Source organism: Henckelia pumila, chromosome 2 (assembly GCF_033568475.1).
Source record: "Henckelia pumila isolate YLH828 chromosome 2, ASM3356847v2, whole genome shotgun sequence".
In the NCBI taxonomy this organism is placed as follows: Eukaryota; Viridiplantae; Streptophyta; class Magnoliopsida; order Lamiales; family Gesneriaceae; genus Henckelia; species Henckelia pumila.
The window spans coordinates 19781026-19803811 of NC_133121.1; the positions used below are offsets into that span (position 1 = coordinate 19781026).

Genomic DNA, 22786 nt, shown 5'->3' on the forward strand with positions numbered 1-22786 from the left:
TTGAATTAAAAAGAGAATCGAGGACTGAATTGCAATTTACGAAGTTGTCAGGGACTAAATTGCAATTTATCTATAGCTATCTGATTTTTGCTATTTTTAGAAGCATGGATACGTGTACTTCATTCAGAAATCAGAATTAGAATACAGAGTGCCCGACTTCTTCAAATTTCTTTGAAATTGTGATTTTCGATTTGCTATATCTTTCGCTACGGTTATCCGATTTCGATTCCGAAAAGTGTTCTGGAATCCTTACGATAAGGGCTTCGATTTGGTGTAAGATTTTATATCTTTTAGCATGATTTGAATTTCGAAAATTGACAGATATCAGATATTGAGTTGTCAATCATGTTTTGAAATTTGTATTGCGTCTAGTTTCGACACCGGATCAAAGTTGAATGCTTGAAGGGATTGATTATGATTTGTAGCATGTATCTTGACAAGTATAGCTGCTGATATGTTGTTGTATGGCTGAGTTTTATAAGATATATGCTGATATATAAGTTGAGTTACAAGTTTCGAAGTCGGGAATTACGTCGGTTACCGATTTTGGAATCGCTACGTCGTTTAATCGAGTTTTGGAACTGTTTTGATAGCCGAATTCTGAGTTGAAGTTGTTATTGAGATGTTATCAATGTTATAGTATTTTTATTGTTCAGTTTCAGTCAAGTTTGGAAGGCCAACAACACGAGACGCCGACTTTGAACGAACGAAGAAAGAGTTGAGGTTTGAAATGCGATTGATTGATGAATTCTTGATGGTTTTGACTCGTTTCTGAAATGATAGATTGGTATGAAGTTTGATATATGTATTTTGATTATATCTCGCAGATTTGAAGAGTTCAGAACCTTAATAAACGAAGGTATAATGACGACATCGCGAAGTAGGGACTTTGAAACTCAAAAACGATTATCTTTGAGTTGGCCCGCAAAAATCACATACTTGTTTATGTTTTAATTTGATTGTGGTGTTGTCGATCCATCTCAGGTAGTGGATCTTTATATTCGAGTTGATATGATGTTATATTGAATTGATTCTATGCCAAGGTTGCTGTTAACCTTATTTGCGAGTCGGTTACGAACTCGTTAGATGGATATCCATGTCAAGATCATTTATGAATCTTGATGACTTCGAAGTTATGTGAATCAATTCATATTTAAAGCGTTTGAGTACTCTATTTGTTGAGTCGAGTTTGAAATAGAGTTAATATGATTTATTTAACGCTTTCGATATGTTGGTTATACTGAGAATTATATCTCACCGGAGTTTATCCGGCTGTTGTCTTGTTTTGTATGTGTGCATGACAACAGAGAGGGCAGGAGCTGATCATCGATGTCATTGACAGCTGGGAGAGAGTCTAGCACGTGAGGGCTCGGGTTGTAGATGAGGTCTTAAACTTTAGAAGCATGAAACTTTGGTTTAGTTGGTTTTGGAATACATGTATCAAACTTGAGATAGTTTGTGTCGTTGTCGTTTATCGTTTCTTTAGTGACTTGTACGATGTAATAAATACATGTATAGATGCTTGAGACCTTGTTTATATTAATATGCATGATTTGGATCTTTTATATCATGTTTTAGACTTGAGTTTGATGAATTGGAAGGAGTTGAAGGGATCAAATTTGCGGACAAAGAACAGGGCAATTTTCTGCTCTAGGAGGCGCCCCGCGGTAGTTTTTGACGGCTCGCGCGCAGCCTGGAGATTAGCCTACTGTTTTGGAAAAAACAGGGGCGCCCCCGCGGTAGTTTTTGGCGGCGGGGGCGCACCCTTTTTTGAAAAAAAAAAAAAAATTTTTTTTAGATCCTTTTTTTTCTTATTAGTTTAATGATGCTTATTCATTAAATGCCCTTAAGATTTGAGATTAGCAACCCGAGGCCCCACAACAACTTTTACAAGGGTTACGAGAGAAAGTAACATGTTTTTGTCTTTTTCTTTGTCCTTTATTTTGCCTTAAGTATATATTTTATTATTAAAATGTCATTTTATTATGCTTATTGATTATTACTTATTTACGAAAATACCATGTTTGTAAAATTACTTTATATATTTAAAAAAAATACTTTTCAAAATTGTTCTCTTATTTTTTTTGATTTTTTTAGTAATGGTGTTATATTAAGGAGGGGGTGAATAAAGACAAAATGGTTTGTTGGTATGGATTTTGTCTTAATTGCAAAATCACTCCTATTTATTCTGATATTTATCATTTGACATATCTAATTTTAATTGCAATACGACCCCTCATTATATTTTTTTTGCCCCTTAGATCGACAATTTTGGTGAGTTTGATATGACTTTCAATATAATTACAATTTTGTCATTCAATTTTTCCTTTGTTTCCATTTCATTCGTTTTTCTTTTTTGCAGATACTAGTATTATATTAAGGATGTGGTGAATAAAAACAAAATAGTTGGTTGGTAATGATTTTGTATTAATTGCATAATAACCCCTATTTGTTTTGATATTTATCATTTGACTAATCTAATTTTAATTTCAGTATGACCCTCATTATTTTTTTTATAATTATGAAATTACCTCTATTTTAATATTGAAATTCATACAAAACTTACCAAAATTATCGGTGGGACGGAAGCTTTATTGATAGTATAGATATCAAAACAATAATTATAATAAAAAGATTCTACAAGTACGCAATACGTGTGTCAGACTACTAGTATAAATTAAAGCATGCTAATTGCTATATATATTGAGTTGTTTTCTTTAAAAAAGTAAGAAATAAAATATAAAAAAATATGAAAACTTATTGTATTTGAACCATAACGACATTGGGCTTTTTTTTTAAAGCAAAACTTGTAAATATTATTACGAATAATCGTTCATTACAAGCTCTATCAACCAATGAGAAAACTCACTATTCATCTAAATAAAAGACGAATGAGAGAAAAAAAAGCAAAAAATGCAATATTATGAGCTACTTTATTAGCTAATCTATTATCATGCACAAACTCAAAAATAGTAGGTGTCTTCAAAAAATCTTTAATATCAGACGCACAAACTCCAACGTAATATTTTTAAATTGGTCAAATTCGTCTGCCCTCGAGGATGATTTTTTATTTTTATTTTTAATTTTTATCGCCTTCATAAATCGGATGTTGACATACCTCTGCCTAAACCCTACTAATTAATAACGTTATTAACTTTTATCATCGTCACCATCATCATCAATACTATTGTTATTATAATTATTTGTTGGACGTTAATTACTAGTCATTTGGGGATGACCACATGGAGATTGGAATATATATATATATATATATATATATATATATATATATATATATATATATTCCAATCTCCATGTGGTCATCCCCAAATGACTAGTAAAGAAAAACAAGTTTGTATTATACTATTTTTTGATGATTCATTTTCTTAAAAATAAAGGGTCAAAATTCTTTATTTAATCGATCAAATCGAATTCCATGTACTTTATTTTTCTTCTTCTTTGGAGTTTGGAGTCTAAAGCTAATCTAATAAGCCTAAATATGAGAAATAATTCATCACATTTAAATTTTTGATTTAAAAATATAATATAATGGTATAAGATGTTATTATAATAATAACCGTGTGTCACATTTTGTTTCTTTCACTAAAGACAAAAGCTCTTGTGAGACCGTCTCATAAGTTAATTTTATAAGATATATATCTTATTTGAGTAATCTATAAAAATATATTATATTTTGTCATTATAAATATGAGTAGGGTTGACAATCTTACGAATAAAGATTTTTGAAATCGTCTCACAAGAGACCTACTTCTAACTAAAAATCCAACAATCCTTCTCACCCAATCTAAGTTGCAAGAGTGACCAAATTTTTTCTTACCGTAAAAGGTTAATTACACACACTACGATTATGAAATCTCAAGATTGTCAAAAATTCTTTTGAAAAAGAATGATCTATTAACTCCCTATGCTTTTAAATTTTAAGCACATACATACCCATATTTTCGAATAGGATCTAGTATTTATCCCCTCATCCATACGTGTTTTCAAGAGTAATTGTGCTCAAAATTTAAAAGCATCGAGAGTTAACATTTATAAGAGGATTTTCAACAATAACATGATTTCACAAAAATAATATATACGATTAACCTTACATTAAATCCAACGACACAACAACTATAGTAGAAAACGAGGATCCTGTGACACCAATACACTTGTAAACTTTTTTTTATTATTAATTTTTTAATTAAAATTAAATTATTGTGCTGGATCTCAGAAAAAATTATTTTCCAATTTTTCTAAAGCCTACATCACATATATATATATTTTCAAAATAAAACAATGCGTACCTTTCAAATAAAACTTTCCGAGATAATTTATTATTATCTTTTAAATTTGGGCAACATCACTGCCAATTTTCATATCATAATCATAATGAAAAGTCAATGTACTACATCTTGTTATGCACTTATATCTTAAAAAACACTTAAATAAGTTCAGTTCGCCAGGTAAACTGCTACCTTTCAGTTTGTATTGTGTAAACCTCGAATTAATGCAATTTGCAAATTACGTTAGTCAGATAAATCATACTACACAAGTCATGTGCGATAAGTTAGTCAAGAAGGGCGTTAATAGGGGAAATTGAACCCCTAACCTCTAGCCATCCACCAACTTGAACATCTCCTTAAAAGCCATATCGACCATCGTATATAGCACGTTAATCAAATAATTTATTATTATCTTTTAAATTCGGGCAACATCACTGCCAATTTTCATATCATAATCATAATGAAAAGTCAATGTACTACATCCTGTTATGTACTTATATCTTAAAAAACACTTAAATAAGTTCAGTTCGCCAGGTAAACTGCTACCTTTCAGTTTGTATTGTGTAAACCTCGAATTAATGCAATTTGCAAATTACGTTAGTCAGATAAATCATACTACACAAGTCATGTGCGATAAGTTAGTCAAGAAGGGCGTTAATAAGGGAAATCGAACCTCTAACCTCTAGCCATCCACCAACTTGAACATCTCCTTAAAAGCCATATCGACCATCGTATATAGCACGTTAATCAAATTCAAACGTAAAACTATTTTAAAAATTTTAAATAGTTATTGATTACATTGCATATAAAATTATATATATAACCACAAATTTATAATACGTATATTTAAATTGGATTTGGATCCTCTGCTGTCTAAACATAACAGCACCCCGTGCTGTCTTGTTTTTTTTGTTTTAAATTATGTTTTGACTTTTGGTATAGATTTTAGAACGTCCGAAATACTTCTTTTCTTGTATTTTTTCATGAAAATCAAAATTTAATATCTTTTTTCCTTATTTAATACACATTTTAATATAATAAAATTTTATAAAGCTACTTCTTATTTTTGACCTTATTTAATTTAATGATGATTTTAAAGATGTTTACGCGAACATTTCAATTCAAAAAAATAAAAATTGCAGTGAAACCACGTGGTTTCACTGCACAGCACGATGTGCTGTAATGTTTGGACAGAGGATCCAAATCCATTTAAATTTTGAGTAATGCTACATGTACAACAAATTTTGTACAACAAATTTTACAACACAATGTAAAATTATATATATTAAAATCTCACGATAAATTGAATACAAAATCTCACGATAAAATAACAAATCTCACGATATAATTGTTGTAAATATCGTTGTACACAATATTTGTTGTACCTAGCATTATCCTTAAATTTATCAGCCGTGGATCCCCCGTATTTGAGTATTTAAATTATACAAAGTATATAATATTTTTTGTTGGTAATAAAAAATAAAAATACGCGGTTATTAATTAATTAATATTTAAATCTAAATATTATATCAGCCGCAATACTGGAGCAAATGATGGATGCTCCGAAAATCAAACATCGCCTTGGTATTCCAAAAATTTGATCTCTTCAAAAATAACCAAGCAAAAGAAACGAAAATGGAAAAATCTGGCTATGGTCGCGATGGAATCTACAGATCTTTGCGGCCTCCGTTGTTTCTTCCCAAAGATCCCAACCTCTCCATGATCTCGTTTCTCTTCAGAAACGCTTCGTCTTTTGCGGATAAACCGGCCCTCATAGATTCACAAACAGGAAAGATTTTAACTTTCAGCCAGTTCAAATCCATGGTTTCCAGGGTCTCTCATGGTTTAATCGAACTGGGCATCAAGAAAAACGATGTAGTGCTCATCTTCTCTCCCAATACCATTCAGTTTCCTCTCTGTTTCCTTGGGGTCGTGGCTATTGGTGCCATTGCTACGACTGTCAACCCACTGTACACTGTTTCAGAGTTATCTAAACAGGTTAAAGACTCGAAGCCCAAGCTTATTGTTACTACTCAAGATTTGTTGCCTAAGGTTAAAGATTTTGATTTGCCGGTAATTCTCTTGGAGGACGAAGAGATTGAGAAAGAACGGAATTTTAATTTTCCTAAAAAGGTTACTCTTTTCACACAACTAGTAAATAATGAAGGGTCTGTGAATTTGGATGGTGTTGTTAACGGTGTCAAGCAAGACGATACTGCTGCGTTATTGTACTCATCGGGTACGACGGGTACGAGCAAAGGTGTTGTTCTTACTCATAGGAATTTCATATGTGCGTCATTGATGATTACTGCTGATCAAGAAGTGGCCGGCGACATGCACAATGTTTATTTGTGTGTTTTGCCTATGTTCCATGTTTTTGGCCTTGCTGTGATCATGTACTCGCAGCTGCAGCGTGGTAGTGCGATTGTTTCCATGTCTAAGTTCGATTTGGAAATGATTTTGAAGTCGGTGGAGAAATATGGGGTGACACATATGTGGGTTGTGCCACCGATTATACTAGCATTGGCTAAAAATACCACGGTCAAGAAGTATAATTTGTCGTCGTTGAGGCAGATTGGTTCAGGGGCCGCTCCTCTAGGGAGGGAACTGATGCAGGAATGTGCAAAGAACTTTCCTCAGGCTGTTGTTTGCCAGGTAATCATTGTTACCAGGTGGAATTTATCGTAGAATTGGTTGATGTTGTTACTTTTATGTAAAATCTGTAAAGTATTTGTAGATTTTGTGATGTAGAGCTTGAGAATTGGGAGACTCTACTAACCTGTTTTTCATGAGACTAAAATTTTGGAAGAATAATTCTCACATGGTGAAATTCCACTCATTTGTTTTTGATAGCGTTCAAAGGCAACTGATTTAATGATTGAAATCCAAATATTCATCACTGTGTCTTTTCTCAATTTGAAGGCACATATAGCATAAAGATATAAGGACCATATTGTATGGGAGCTTATGGTAAACTAATAGGAGACAACAAGACCTTGCTCTTGTCTCAAACTATTTGGTGGTTATGAATTTTGCTTCTTATCTTGAGATCATGATGCCAGAAAACTCGGAATTTTTCCTAACTGCTGAAAAACTATTGTCCGAGCTGCACCATTATGTAGATTAACTAGAAATAATTTTGCATCTGTACTTATGGCAGAGAATCCTCATTTTTAGGGCTATGGTATGACTGAAACTTGTGGAATTGTGTCACTTGAGAATGCATACGCGGGGCCTCGACATTCTGGCTCTGCTGGAATGCTTGTTTCAGGAGTCGAGTGCCAAATAGTCAGTGTGGAGAGTTTGAAACCTCTTCCTCCAGGCCAGTTGGGGGAAATATGGGTACGAGGACCCAACATGATGCGAGGTTTGTTCTCCATTTGAAGTTTTCATTTCTTATAAATATAAATGTTTCAAACATGTTTTACTCATTCAAGTGTTTCATAAATGGTATCGTTATCGGTCACTTCATATTTGATTAAATTTGACTTTCAATGTTTTTAGATTAGTTAAATTATTTTGAACTTTAAGTATGATTTAGTTCGACTGTTTTCAACTGAGATGAGGTTGAATCTAATCTACAGTTCAATTTAGATCAACAATTTGTTTTGTCTTTTTTCCCGACATTCGGAAGGACAAATTTCTATTTCGAATTTTCTGCAACAAAATCTATGAATGTGCTACATGCTGTAAATTTCTGTATTTTATCAGTGGCTCGAGTGATCCTTGTTATGTCTTTTGCCTCGTAGTCTAGTATTTTAAATTCCTGTTTACGTACAGAGATGCCTTTCTTTTTCCTTATTCGAGCTAATTACTTAATCAATCTTCAATAGATATTCATGAATATGTTCTAATTATTATGAAATAAAGAAATTTCTTGCCGCTGCTGTATTCATACATTCATGTAGATGGAATCCTGGATTCCCTTTATTTAAATATACCCATCAATTTCAGGTTACTTCAACAATCCACAGGCAACAAAACTTACAATAGATAAACATGGTTGGGTGCATACCGGAGATCTTGGATACTTCGATGATTATGGACAGCTTTACGTGGTTGACCGTATCAAGGAACTCATCAAGTACAAAGGTTATCAGGTGAGTTACCCTCTAGAAATAACAGATTCCGGTAAAATTCTGCCTAAAAGTTTTGAACATCAATGTATGTTTGGTAACGAGTGTTTTCTTTTTCTTTGGGCAAAGACTTTTGCTAAGTTGATTAATAGAATTGTCTGTTCCGATCACTTGGATCTTGTCAGCAAATAATTTCACTGTTTGGCTGATGCTTGATAGAGAAAGATTTGAAAGGAATAAAGAGGATCAAGTGGTCAACAAGATAAGTATGAAAAAAGGCTTTGTTATGTTCGGATTGAGTCGGTGTAAGTTTAAAACTAATGAAATGGAGCAGAAAATAAACAAAACTATTGAGCTGAGTCAGATTGACACTTGATTTAGATTTATAAATATGCTCAACCTTGATTCGAATTTGATAACCAAATATTTCATATTTAAGCTTAGTTTTGGAGCCATTGTTTGACATGTGTTGAGCTTGATGATTTAAAATTTTAAATTAGTGGTGCCACAGAAGCGAATCCAATTGAATACTACTCATTTTTTCAAATTTGAGTTGGGGCTTGATTTTTTTAGCTAGTTCGATAATCAATTCAAAGCATGTGAAGTAAACTATTTTGGCCTCGAGTTCGCTCAACAAGGAGTTTGGATTGGGCTTGATTTACTTGCTTCTAAGTTCTAAGTTCTAAGTTCTAACTTCATTTAACAGACTCTGTTAAGAAAGGCTCAAATACGAGTTTTAGTTTATGAACTCACTGAGCTGTTAACATATCAGGATGTGTTTAAGTGTGGTTCAACTTTATAGTTTTGTACACGAATCAAAAGAAATTTGAGCCAGCTTGAAAAGGTTGTAAACCTGTCTGATTAGTTTGCTTTCCGGTTCCCTTGCCTTAAATGAACTATTTGAATCAATGAGATGAAACAAAAGCACAAATGAAACAAAGAATAGCACAAAATTTTAATGCGAATATATCAAAAGTGATCCAGTGAGGACATTTCTAGCCCATCCTATTCTTTTAGTATACGTAGGACTGTAGTTTGCTTTATTTGATCTTATCGCTCACGAGTTGTGATCTTTAGATTAAAAAGATTTTAGGGAAACTTCTTGAAGTGAAATCACCTGACTAATTAAGTACATCTATATTGATGTTATTTTGATTGGTAATTAATTCTTTTGGAGTCTTTCGACAATTTGTTCAGTTTATATTTTCTATTACTGGGGTTGGTATTATCTTTTGCCATGATCAAAGCATACGGATCTTTCATGTGACAACTTGCCTCACCTTATTAATGCCAGGTTGCTCCAGCCGAGCTCGAAGGGCTGCTCATTTCTCACCCTGAGATATTAGATGCAGTTGTCATCCCGTATGCCACTCACACAAACTATATGCTTGTTTCATCTTTAGAAGTAACTTTTTTTGTTCCTGTTAATCACATACTGAGTTTATGCTCCTTTAAGGTGTCCCGATGCTGAAGCTGGTGAAGTCCCAATTGCGTTTGTTGTTCGGTCCCCTACAAGCTCACTGTCCGAAGAAGATATCAAGAAATTCATAGCGGATCAGGTATTACCACAGCAACTCAGATCATTTTCGTTATTACCATGTCTAGGAGTTGATTGATCCGAACGAAATGTAACCAAACACGCTGTTTGAACATCATTTCTTTGAAGAGCTAACAAGTTTTCAACCACATACTTCAGGTTGCTCCATTTAAGAGATTGAAGAGAGTCACTTTCGTAAATAGTGTCCCGAAATCAGCATCTGGGAAAATCCTCAGAAGAGAACTTATTCAGAAGGTCCGATCAAAACTATAGGAGGTTCTTTGTATTTTCTCCTGCTAGCAGTTTCAAACTCAGATACGTATACATCGTCGTGGCTCGACCCATTGTTACTTGTATGTAATGTATCGGTTTCAATAAGTTTGGGACCAATGTTTGTATTACCTTGATATAATTATACAGTGAACTGAGTATTTTTCATAATCTGGATCAACTTTGCACTCTGGAAATGGTCTTCTGTTTCCACTTTCAAGTTCAATGCCTTTGTAATATATATAGCGACGCATCACATTGCAACAATGTATCATTTCTCACAACATATTTCACTATATTTTGTCGAGTAACATTTTTTATTGTGAATATCATGTCATGTTATAATTTGTTAGGTTACTAATGTTTTTTTTTAGCAATAATCAAAATTATACAGAATGTTTTAAAAGTTTTACAGTATAACTTTTATATTATATATTATGTTTGAGAATTGTGAAAATTTGAAGTAACTAATAATAACATATCGAGAAAAGTGAAAAGTTTAATTAGTATTTTTTTAAAAGAGCTTAAAAATAATAAGGTAGGTTTCTTCATATTTCTTGAATTTTTTAAAACGAAATTGAACAAAGGTAGCCTTGCTCTTTGTTAAAGAAATGTGAGTTCTAAACTGTGAGTTGCAGCTGCAGCAATCAATTCGATTACTTTGAGAATAACCGGACGAAAAATTAATTGCGTTCCAATAACAATCAATCAAATATTAACAATATCAGAAAACTTGAATCAAAAGGAAAGAATAAAAAACATTTGCGATTTAAGATGGTTCGACGATGTGTGCATGCACGGACCCCGAGCGGCCGATTCAGATCCCTTTTTTTTTTTTGGAGATGCCATAATTTTGAAAAAAAAATCTATTATATAATTTTGTAAATGAGTCCATTATAAATTTATTATTCTTGGATTTTTTTTTCCCTTACATATAGCAAAATTTTTTTCCTAACCTGATATAAATTTTTTTTAAAAAAAAATTCCTAACCCTCTTGATAAATTTGTTATTAATGGCTTCTAGATAAATTTATTTCCCAATATAAATTTATTTTTCCCAAGTCCAATATGAAAAAAAAATCATCTAAATGTGATAAATCATAATAGAAGTAGAGAGAATTCATGAGAGAAGAGAGAATTCATATGAGTGAATACTCAGGTGCAATTATTATTGAACTCAATCACCATATTTATAGAAAAAGATTACAAGATACAAATCTTTACAAATATTATCTTTACATATTTATCTTGATCACATATCTTTAATAAGATAATCATCTATAAATAATAATATATTTATAACACTTCCTCTTAGATGATTATTTGCACAAGCAACTGATTCTTCAAAATCTCCATTTGGCAAGATGGATGCTCGGGAACTTCATCGGGACTCAAGTGCTGCCTCGTTAAAACTTTGACAGTAAAACCCCGTGGAAAAAATCTGAATGAAGGAAAAAGAGTACAACACCATATATTTTCTTTGGATATCTTCCGATGATAGATACGCCTTGTTAAAATCTTATTAGGAAAAACCCAGTAGGACAAAATCCCAATGAAGGAAAAAGAGTACGACATCTCTCGTGATACTTGTTAATTGTCTCATTAAAAACTTTGTTATGAAAAACCACGTGGAAAAAATCTTAGACAAGGGAAAAAGAGTACAACTTTGATTCCTCCCCCTCTTGCAAGCATCACTTGAAATTATTAACTCTTAATATTTCAATCTTATGCACTTATTTGCCAAAAATTTATTTAGATGCTGATTTTGTCAAATATATGGTACTTCAAGACCAAATATATTTTATGCTTCTTCAAGTTGACAAAAACAATATTTTGAGCATCGAATCCTTCGAGGATGTTTCTATATGTATCACCATCAAATCATTGCATCCACGATAAGTGCAAATATTTTCTCATAATCCGCTTGAAATACTTTGAGAAACTTTGCTAATATTTGCTCATATTGCCACATATCATTGTTATTGAAAGTTCAACAAGTTGTAGTTCAAAATAATCATCATTTTGCGTAATAACAAAACACACGAATGATTATATCATTTCGATCCCAAATAATTTGTGAAATCTCATATTTTGATATACTTGTTATTCTTCATGAATAACATAATCCATATTGGATTCATTGAAATAATTGGTCGTTCACGCTTCTAGCGTCCTTTTTCATTTACTTGCAAGTAATATAAAATATTGTCCTGCAGGACGTCGATTTATTTCATAACGACCAGCCTCCATTGTTTTTTTTTTTCACATTGAGATATTCACTCATTTTCTTTAAAGGAGTTTTCTCACTAAAGAAGATTTATATATATTGTTCAACTTGAACATAAATGAAGCTAAACGATCTTATACACAAGATCAAATAATGTATTTGAGATTTAAACTTTGAACATCATGTTCACTTTATATTTTATTGGGATCGATCTCAAATATTCTTGTAGCTTCTATTTTCTCCCCCTCAATGTTGGAAACATTGTTTTACATGAATAATAAATGAGAATGTCGCGTCATAAAATCTCATTTCTCAAGATAATTGATCATAAGATTCAATATATTTCCAACATATTTACAATCCCTTCAAGAGATTTATTGTAGTGCATTTCTCGCACAAACATTAACTTTCAGTACATGAGCATTTGACATAATATTTATAATATATCTTTCAGATATCCCCAAATATGACGCATTTATTCTCATGATTTAATAGTTGATTGGAGGCAAAATAAATCAACTAAACCAATGTATTTATAATCATGAAATTGATATGCATATCCTTTTTTGATCAAGCTTGTCTTGATTACATATTTTGGAAATTTTCTCAATACGTATTTTCGCAAACATCATGTTGCGCTTCGTGGGCCCACATTATTTATTCATTCTAGATAATATGGGAATTCTCTACCAAATTGAGCTAATGATAGTGATATCAAATTTGATAAGCCAATAAGAATTCATAAAATCTTTTGGATCTTTGATTAAAAAACATCCATATTTATCGATCCAGGAACTTTTGGCTTGTTCATTAACAACTTTGTGCACTATCAATAGTTTTTCAACGATTTATATAATTTGAATGCTCAATTCAATCCATTATGTCAAACTCTGAAAGTATTTGTATCAATAATACTTTTGGAGCTCTTTAGCTCTTCTAAAAATATTGATTTGTAATATACTATTTAAACCAAATCAATATCTACTAGATTCAAAAATACATATACGTCATTATTGTGTATCACTATTTTATAATATCAAGCACATCATCTTTTTTCATCGTCAATCAAGCGATCTTATAAATCTTTCAAACATTCAATCAACATACGATGAAACATATGATTTGGATAGACATCAATGGTCTCCACAAACTTTTATATTTTGCTTGATAGATATCAATAAATCTTTTTTCGTACTTCAGGTACGATAGTGATACGAGATACCGATGTACGTTTAGTACAATACTTGATTATGACGTATATATCAATATTTTGTGCCGAATTTATGATTCACATCTCGCTTCATACGAGATGACATATTCTTCCTTGAAGAATTAAACTACAGTGTATCAACTGTGTTAATTGGCAATGTCACGTTCTCTTAAAAGAATGAACAACATTAATCAGACAATTTTCATAATTATTTTCCTTGAACAAAATACTATAAATAAGATATTATAATTAAAGAATAAAAAATCGGACGTACCTTTTCAAATACCTGTATGCATCAAGTAGATCGTTTACCTTCAAAAGTAACATTCGATCTATCAAGAATATCGTTTTACATTAAATTCATGTTCATACATGTAAGATAATAACATGTGATAAAAATACTTTATCATTTATTTAAAAAATGATAGCTTAATCAAATGATTGAAAAAATTCAAAATTTATATCCACAATCAAATTTGAGAAATTTAAAATCCATAATCAAAATTTTATGGAATAAAGATTTAACAACCCAATATATCCTTAAACTATAAAAATTTTCAAATTAGAAAATTTTCACCAAATTGCATATTCAATTAATGCAATAACTCATGCAATATATTGATAGAATTTATAAACTATAATCAAAAGTTTATATAATATCTAAAATATATATAATCAATACATTAGGATTCATACTCCGAATACAAACATGAATCAAAAAAATAATAAAATCAAATATGGAATATAAGATATAAACACGATCCATTTATGACATGATATATATAATTATTATCATTGAATATCAAATCATGATCACTTTTCATAAAAAGTGTGACAAATAATAGATAATGTTTCTTCTAGAACATTAACAAATATATGATTTGAATTGATATTTATTCAATATATTTTGATATATATCTCACATATATCTTTAATAATCTTTTCTTATGGATATTGACAATTTTAGATCATATATCGAAATTCTTTGAGAAATTGTACTAAATTTCTCAATTCATAAGATCTTCAACAACCAAAAAGGTATTATATTCTTCGAGAATATTTCCAAATCTTGGATCTTATATTAATATTCTTCATGAATATTATCAAATCTTGCATCTTTTTATCAATATTTCAATATTGATACAATCTTGCATCCTTTTATCAATATGTCAATATTGATATATTTTGACATGAGATCAATTTCTTCAATTGCATCTTTTTATCAATATTTCAATATTGATACAATCTTGCATCCTTTTATCAATATGTCAATATTGATATATTTTGACATGAGATCAATTTTTTCAATGATATTTATAGATCTTGGATATCATATCAGATATCAATCATGATTTCTTCACTTTCTCAATATACGAAATCATATATCACATCTTTATCATGAATCTATTCAGATTCTCAATATATTATATTATAACTAGAAATCTCTTTAGATTCTCAATATATTTGATCTTATATCAAATCTTAATCTTGAATATTTCAATATTCAATATATTATATCATGAATTCATGAATATCTTTTGATATATCAAAATTGTAATCAGGAATCTCTCAAAATTCTCAATATATTATATCATGATCATGAATTTCTTCAAATTCTCAATATAAAATCATGTTGTGGTACTTTATAGCCATCAACATATTCATGATATTTCATGGGCACCAATATATCAATTGTTTTCATTGTGCTACTTCTAGAACACCAATAAATATATCTTTGTGCTACTTCTAGAGCACCAATGAATATCTCTCATAAATTTGAGTATTGACAACACGTTGTGCTATTCCAATAGAATCAATAAAATGAAAATTATTTTCATTCTCAGTTGGTTACAGCATCGTGCTGATAACGTGTTATAAATCATAATAGAAATAGAGAGATGAGTAGAGAGAATTCATGAGAGAAGAGAGAATTCATATGAGTCAATACTCAGGTGCAATTATTATTGAACTCAATCACCATATTTATAGGAAAATATTACAAGATACAAATTTTTACAAATATTATCTTTACATATTTATCTTGATCACATATCTTTAATAAGATAATCATCTATAATTAATAATATATTTATAACATAAATTTATTATAGTACTGCAAACTAGTCCAATATGAAAACCTATCTTCTGACTCATAAAGGCTGTTCCGATGTTAATGGGGATAATTATTTCGAAATTGACATTTTTGAAATGTTCATTACCAAGAGAAAAGAATCAACTGATGTAGTGAAACTTATAAATCTTGTTTACTATTCTAGTTATAATGATGCAGAACGAAGTTTCTCAAAGTTAGATAATCAAATGTTTTCTCCGATCAACTATTTCACAATAAAAATCGAATCGATTGACTATGCTATCAATTGAGAAATAAATTATAGAACAACATGATTATACAAACTGTATTAGTTATTTTTAGCTTTAAAACTATATAATGAGTTGTTTTTAGTGATATTTTGTATATGTTTAATCCGATATTCAATTATACTATAATAATTTGACGATTGTGTGTTGTTTGACTTTTTACATTGTCTTTAATTTATTAATTTAATTTGAAAAAATTGTTATGGAACTAAAAAAATATGAACTGCATTATGATCTAGGGGTCTTTTTTAAAAATTGAACTCAAGCCAAAATTGTTAGGATCAGCCCTGTAATGGACAAACAAAATTCGAATTCCTTTACTCATCACAGAACCACCGTGAATGATATACAAGCTTTACAAGATGATTAGGATGCTTTCACTTGGAAAAAAATAAAATTGAATTTCTAGAGCCTATATATATATATATACAAAGAATATGAATGAGCTATATATCTTATCTCGATTTGCTTCCTTCTCAAACATATATGTATGTTGGAGTAACCGCCTCAAGAAATCCAGATCGCCATCTTCGGCTTCCAAACTCTATATAACCGATTTTCTGTTGGAACATTCATAATTTCGGTGTTGATAAAATTATGATCAATTAGAGGAAAAATCATTTCAAGAACTGAACTTGTTCACAATTGAAACTGAAGATATGACGATTGGACAAAGGCAACTGAACTGAGCCAACTAGTCCACAAGCTCAACTAGATACTACCACGACTGGACTAGTCAAGCTTAACTGATTCAGTTGACAACTGAACTAAATAACCAAGATTGAACTGAACCAATCAAGGAAGACTGAATGGTGCTCAAAACAAGTCATAGTACAACCAGTCATAGAGACCATCAGTCAAGCCCAAACCTTTGCATAAAGTTTCCTATACAAAAGAGTAGAAGAGCAGAATGCAAAGAACATAGTACAAATGTCAGAAGCAAAAAGACAAAGCAACGACCATGAGCTTGAATGACTATTATTTGAATGTGACCGTTGTAGTTGAAAGATATAAATAATAGACCAATACCAGTTGAGAGAGTGACGAGTCAGTTAGTAAGCAAATATTATTATCTCACAAAGTCAACAAAAAGCTATCAAGAGATATTGAATTCAACTGATCAAGCACACGCTTCAAGTTACATTTGATCAAGTGTAGGATCAATTGTGCTAAGTCTATATCGAGTTGTAATACTTGTAATAGATCAGTTAGTGCTATAAACAATGTATAAGAATTCAGTTGAGGAAGAATTATTCCATTAATCGAGTTGTAACTAAGTCAGTCGAGGACTGTATTCTGTTGAGTTGCTAGGAGTTTTAGTTGTAGGTAGTGGGGTAAGTCCTAGGCTGAATCGGGGTGTTGCAAACTTCTTGTAATACTCAAAGTTTTTTAGTGAATATCATTCTGAGGTAGAAGAAGGGATAACGTAGGAGCAGTTGAGTTTCCGAACATCCAGAAACAAATTACAATCCTCTGTGTTCTTTACTTTTAGTCGAGCACTCACTCAAAAACGTACACATTCAGTCGAGTCATTTGATAATTGTTCAATCTGTTATTTGGTGTCTTTACGAACATATATTTGTTGGTCAATTAACATTGACGCGCGAGAAAGACAAGAGTCTAGTTACTAACCACAACTGAACTTAGCTGAGTTGAAGACTCATTCATTCAAGGAGACCCACCCCACCAGTCGGTCGATCCTAATAAGTGGTAACAGAGCGGGTTTATTTCTCGCCTTTGAACTTATTCAAATGGCTGCATTTGGAGAGATCGCCAATAGCTTCTAGTACAACACTCTGGACAAATGCACTGCCAAAAATATTGAGACATGATCCACTGCTAAGAATATTTGGCAGCAGTTGATGAAGCTAGGCGATGAGGAGAAGACTGAGCAGGTCAGGAGTCCACTGATTGAAGATATTTAAGAACCCTGCTGCTTAGGAAGTTCTAGCCCAAATGATGAGGAGAGCACGAGTCAACCAATCCTGTAAACTAACTTACTCAAACATTGCTCAACTGAACCGATTGCTTTCATTAAAGAAATTTGTTGTTCAGTTAGCTCATCTAGATCCACTAATGAAGGTGAATATAGCTGCTTCATGCTCATGATAATCAGCCTTACACTAGTGAAAAAGTGTCCAACCAACCTTCTACAAGTGCACAATTATTCGACTTTAACTCAGATGAATTTACACGTAAAGAGTAAGCTAATTCACTTCACAAAATGACTAATGAGTACCAAAGACTGTTCTTAGCATTTGAGTAAGTCAAAGAAAAGCAAAAAGATCTGCCAAGCACCTCAACCAAATCTAATTGGGAACAACTGGTTGAGAAGGTCAGTCTAGAGGCAGAGATTGCTAAGCTCAAGACTGAAAATGTTGAGATACAAGTGGAAAGTCAGCAGTTAAATTCAGAAAATTAGAGGCTGAGTGAACTGATAAACACTTGGAACAAGTCCTCAGACTTGTTAACTGAGATGCAGGAGTAACAAAAGTATGTTGGAGACAAGACTGATATCGTCTTTGAGGACAATGACTGCAGAACAGCTGAGACAAGTACTCAATCATGTTTGGACAAGAACACTTAAAATATGTGAAATTTTTCAGGTCAAGAATGATATATGAAAATCTAGAACCCGAAGTCCCTGTCAGTCAACTGACATCTTAACCGAACACACTATATCATCGAGGATTGGGATATGTAAAACCCGAGAGTTCTAAGTCAAGTTGGAACAAAAAAAGAACAGTTTGTTCTAGATTTGGTAAAACAAGACAAGACTCTACGAAGGTACATCATAGACCACCATATTTCAAAATAAAATCAGTTCAGAAGAGATATTGAAGGTCTAACATGCCAAATCAGTCTAGACAGACACCTTCTATGAACACAGAACACAATGCAAACACTGTATTTAACTGACCCCATTATCTAATGGATACACATACAATAAAATCTGTAAAGATAATTCAAGTATGGGTTCCTAAAGAACTAATTCACCCTGGACCCACGTAGGTATGGGTACCATGATTTATTCTTAAGTTGTGCTTGAAGGCAACATGAACGGAAGATTAGTTTTTGGGCAAGGTCAAATGCTAAGCTGACCTCCAAGACGATCAGTCACTCAAAACTGAATATGACTATCAAGAATCATCAGTTCCTCAATACAACCCTCACAAGCTTATCAACTCATTTAATAAAAAATTGTGGGAGAATTATGCTGAGAAGGAATTGATTCAAGGGGAATATCAGCTCAAATACTGCTCTCATAGAAGAAGATCAATCAGTTCTGCAGAACAGAAGACAACTGAAAAAAAAAACTCAGTTCAGAGATCAGGTGAGGAAACGTCATGTAGCGACCCAACCCGGATCCACTACCTAATCAGAGTAAGAGCATAATTAAGCAGACAATTAAAATAAATTAAATAATTCGCTGCATAAGACTTAAAATAAATGTTGATCGGTGATAAGTGCATTTTGTATGCATTAGTTCATGATAGATTTATGTCTATTTTGTGTGAATTCATATTATTTTTATGTGTTTTTATGTGTTTTAGTGCATGTGTGTGTATTTCACTCCTTGGGTTAATTTTGTAGGAAAATATATTTTTGAAGAGTGAATTACGGACCAGCTTTGTTCAAAAAATGAAATTTAATTTTAGATTGCTCCAAATCCGATCTCAACCGTTCAGATTAAATTTCAAGATGTTTGAAGCTTTCTTTCAAATTTCAGCTCAATCCGACGGCTAGATCTAGAGATATGAATTTTTGAAATTTGTCGCTCGGTGCAGAATTTTTGTACTGCGCGCGCGCCCAAGATCATAAGTGTCTTACTAGAGCCTCATCAAAATTCATAAAACACAATCAAGATCCACAAATCACCTATTGACGTGCAATGGTCAAACAAACAGAAACTTCATCAAATCTTTCTCTACAATTCACTGGTCTAACATTAGTGCTTAAAAATATTCACGGTTCAACCTACAGTTTCTCATGTCCAGTCAAGAGCAAAATTTTTCAATTTTTTTTTTTTTCAAATAAACTTCATCATCATTGGCTACCATGACTCATCCTACTCATGCAAGACAACACAAACGAACTTAAACAAACAATATGAAAACAAACACGAAACATGACAGATGCAACACAAACAATGCAAATAAACTATTCTACCCCCCCATACTTATCCAAAGCATTGCCCTCAATGCTTCAAAACAATGAACAGAAATACATAACAAACACACAAATGCAAAGACGAACAAAAAACACAATGAGAACAAAAATAAAACTCCCCTGGTTTTCGATTCATCCTCTTCCTTCTTGACAATATCAGCTGGGACAGAAGCAACAAACTGTGTATATCGGCAGGCACGACCAACTGGCATGGGAAAGAAAACAAAATCAAATAAAAACAAAATATATAAAAAAAACAAAATAAAAACAAAAGCAAAAACACTGGGTTGCCTCCCAGTCAGCGCTAAAATTATAGTCTATAGCCCGACTATGCAGAAACCACCATCAAAGAGCGGTTGTCGCCCATAGTAAGAATCATACGATTCTACGTATGGGTTTTGAATTTCTTCGCCCTCAAGCTTGGCGTGATATTGGCAGTTTAAGCTTGTCGGTCCAACAGTACTCGACATGAAATTTTTCTTTTGGAAGAAGACTCTGATTCTAGGCTGAAGCTCAAAGAGGATGTAATACTGTGGAGGTGGCGTCAATGGCAAAAACGTATCTTTTAACGGTGTACATGGAACGACCACTGACGAGGTAAAATCTCTCTCCTTGTATAGTTCTTCCTCCTCCACTATTACGTTTGGCTCTTCTTCACAAGAAGATTCCTCAAAAATGATTTCTTCATGCTCTGGCTCAGTTACTTCACTCTCTTGACAGATCTCAAAAATTGGTTCTCTAAGAAGCGCAATCTGTTCATCCAAAAGACTCATGCGACTTTCTAAGAATTTATTTGTCTCTGTCTGCTGTCGCACAAGATTTTCCAATTGAGCCACATAATCTTCGGAACGCCCTATGCACTCTTCTTGATGCTCCGGTGGCTGGTTCGCAAAATTTTTAGAGTTGATATCTGGAGGATATTGGTGACTCCAACCCTGCAGTGAAGGATCACAATGCCAATGGTAGTCAAAATCTGCCATATCATTTAACAAGTGCATCGCACTGTCTTCATCTCTTCTAAACAATTGACTGCCAGTGGCCAACGCTCCATAATCCACCCAACTTCTTGTAATCTCATCCAAACCACCATAAAAAAATTGAGTTGAGAGCATGTCTGTGTTTTTGATTTTGTGATTGAACTTCTCGGAGGCTTTGCACATTTATGAATCGTCCTCACTTATGTTTTTGTTTACATTTTGTTTTTGCATGTCTTGCTCGAGGGCGAGCAAGAGTTAAGTATGGGGGTGTTGATAAGTGCATTTTGTATGCATTATTTCATGTTATTTTTATGTCTATTTTGTGTGCATTCATATTATTTTTATGTGTTTTAGTGCATGTGTGTGTATTTCACTCCTTGGGTTAATTTTGTAGGAAAATATATTTTTGAAGAATGAATTACGGACCAGCTTTGTTCAAAAATTCAAATTTAATTTTAGAATGTTCCAAATCCGATCTCCACCGTTCAGATTAACGTTCAAGATGTTTGAAAGCTGCTGTCCAAATTTCAGCTCAATCCGACGGCTAGATCTTGAGATATGAATTTTTGAAAATTGTCGCTCGGTGCAGAATTTTTGTACTGCGCGCGCGCGCGAGTTTCGTGTCCAGGCCTCTGTTTTTATGTGTTGCGCGCGCGCGAGGCCTATGCCGCACGCGCGCGCGTGTTCGGGGGTCATATGTGTTTCGAAAAATCCTTGTTTTGAGAGGAAATTAACTGGTAGGCGTTTCGGACCATATATATACAAGATATAACATATTTTTGAGGTTTCGGAAGCTCCAGAGCGCAGACAACGCAAGAGGAGGCGGCTACAAGGCTTGGGAGAGAAGATTTCTCTTTTCTTTTCTTCTTCTTATTTTTATTTTTGAATTATTATTTTTAATTATTGAGTAGTTTATTTTCAACCAAGACGACGTGATTGGGCCGCACAAATTCATGTAGAAAACTTGGATGTTTGTTTGAGATTTTTTAGAGTTGATTTTATTTTATTGATTGTCATATTTATATTTTTCTTGTGAATAGTCTGATCAACTATTTGCTTGCATGTTAATCAATTCCAAATCGACAGAGGAGGTTTTGATTTTGATCACTCTGATAATTAACATATTGTAAAACTGACTAGAAATAGAATTCGGTTTCATTATGCGGTTTGGGTGTAAACTGAATTTTCATAAATATTTAATGCATTCAAATTTGATTAGAATTACAAAAGATTAGTTCATCAATATTTGAATAGATTTGATTGTTCTAGAAATATACCTTTGAACAAATTAGGAAAATTCCCGTGAATTAAGATTAAATCTGAGTCCTGAATCAACTACATGTTACATGATTTATTCGGTACCTACGTGTGTCTTAGTTCATCAATATTTGAATAGATTTGATTGTTCTAGAAATAGACCTTTGAACAAATTAGGAAAATTCCCGTGAATTAAGATTAAATCTGAGTCCTGAATCAACTACATGTTGAACGATATGGCAGATTTTGACTACCATTGGCATTGTGATCCTCCACTGCAGGGTTGGAGTCACCAATATCATCCAGATATCAACTCTAAAAATTTTGCGAACCAACCACCAGAGCATCAAGAAGAGTGTATAGGGCGTTCCGAAGATTATGTGGCTCAGTTGGAGAA

The 22786-nt window shown here is 32.5% G+C and overlaps 1 protein-coding gene across 1 annotated transcript; it reads left to right on the forward strand.

Annotated features, from left to right (window-relative positions):
- Positions 1 to 5847: 5847 nt before the first annotated feature.
- On the forward strand, positions 5848 to 10389 carry LOC140882125 (probable CoA ligase CCL7). Its single transcript, XM_073287898.1, has 6 exons — positions 5848 to 6941; positions 7464 to 7653; positions 8241 to 8386; positions 9657 to 9724; positions 9819 to 9921; positions 10059 to 10389. Exons 1-6 carry the CDS (start codon positions 5922 to 5924, stop codon positions 10170 to 10172), a joined length of 1641 nt encoding a protein of 546 aa, XP_073143999.1. The 5' UTR covers positions 5848 to 5921; the 3' UTR covers positions 10173 to 10389.
- The last annotated feature ends 12397 nt before the right edge of the window (positions 10390 to 22786 follow it).

Bases quoted from the DNA above. Each gene is read 5' to 3' on its own strand.
- LOC140882125 (XM_073287898.1), top strand. From the start codon at position 5,922: ATGGAAAAATCTGGCTATGGTCGCGATGGAATCTACAGATCTTTGCGG. The intron at 6,942-7,463 runs GTAATCATTGTT...CCTCATTTTTAG, and splicing joins CTCAGGCTGTTGTTTGCCAG to GGCTATGGTATGACTGAAAC. The intron at 9,922-10,058 runs GTATTACCACAG...CACATACTTCAG, and splicing joins AGAAATTCATAGCGGATCAG to GTTGCTCCATTTAAGAGATT.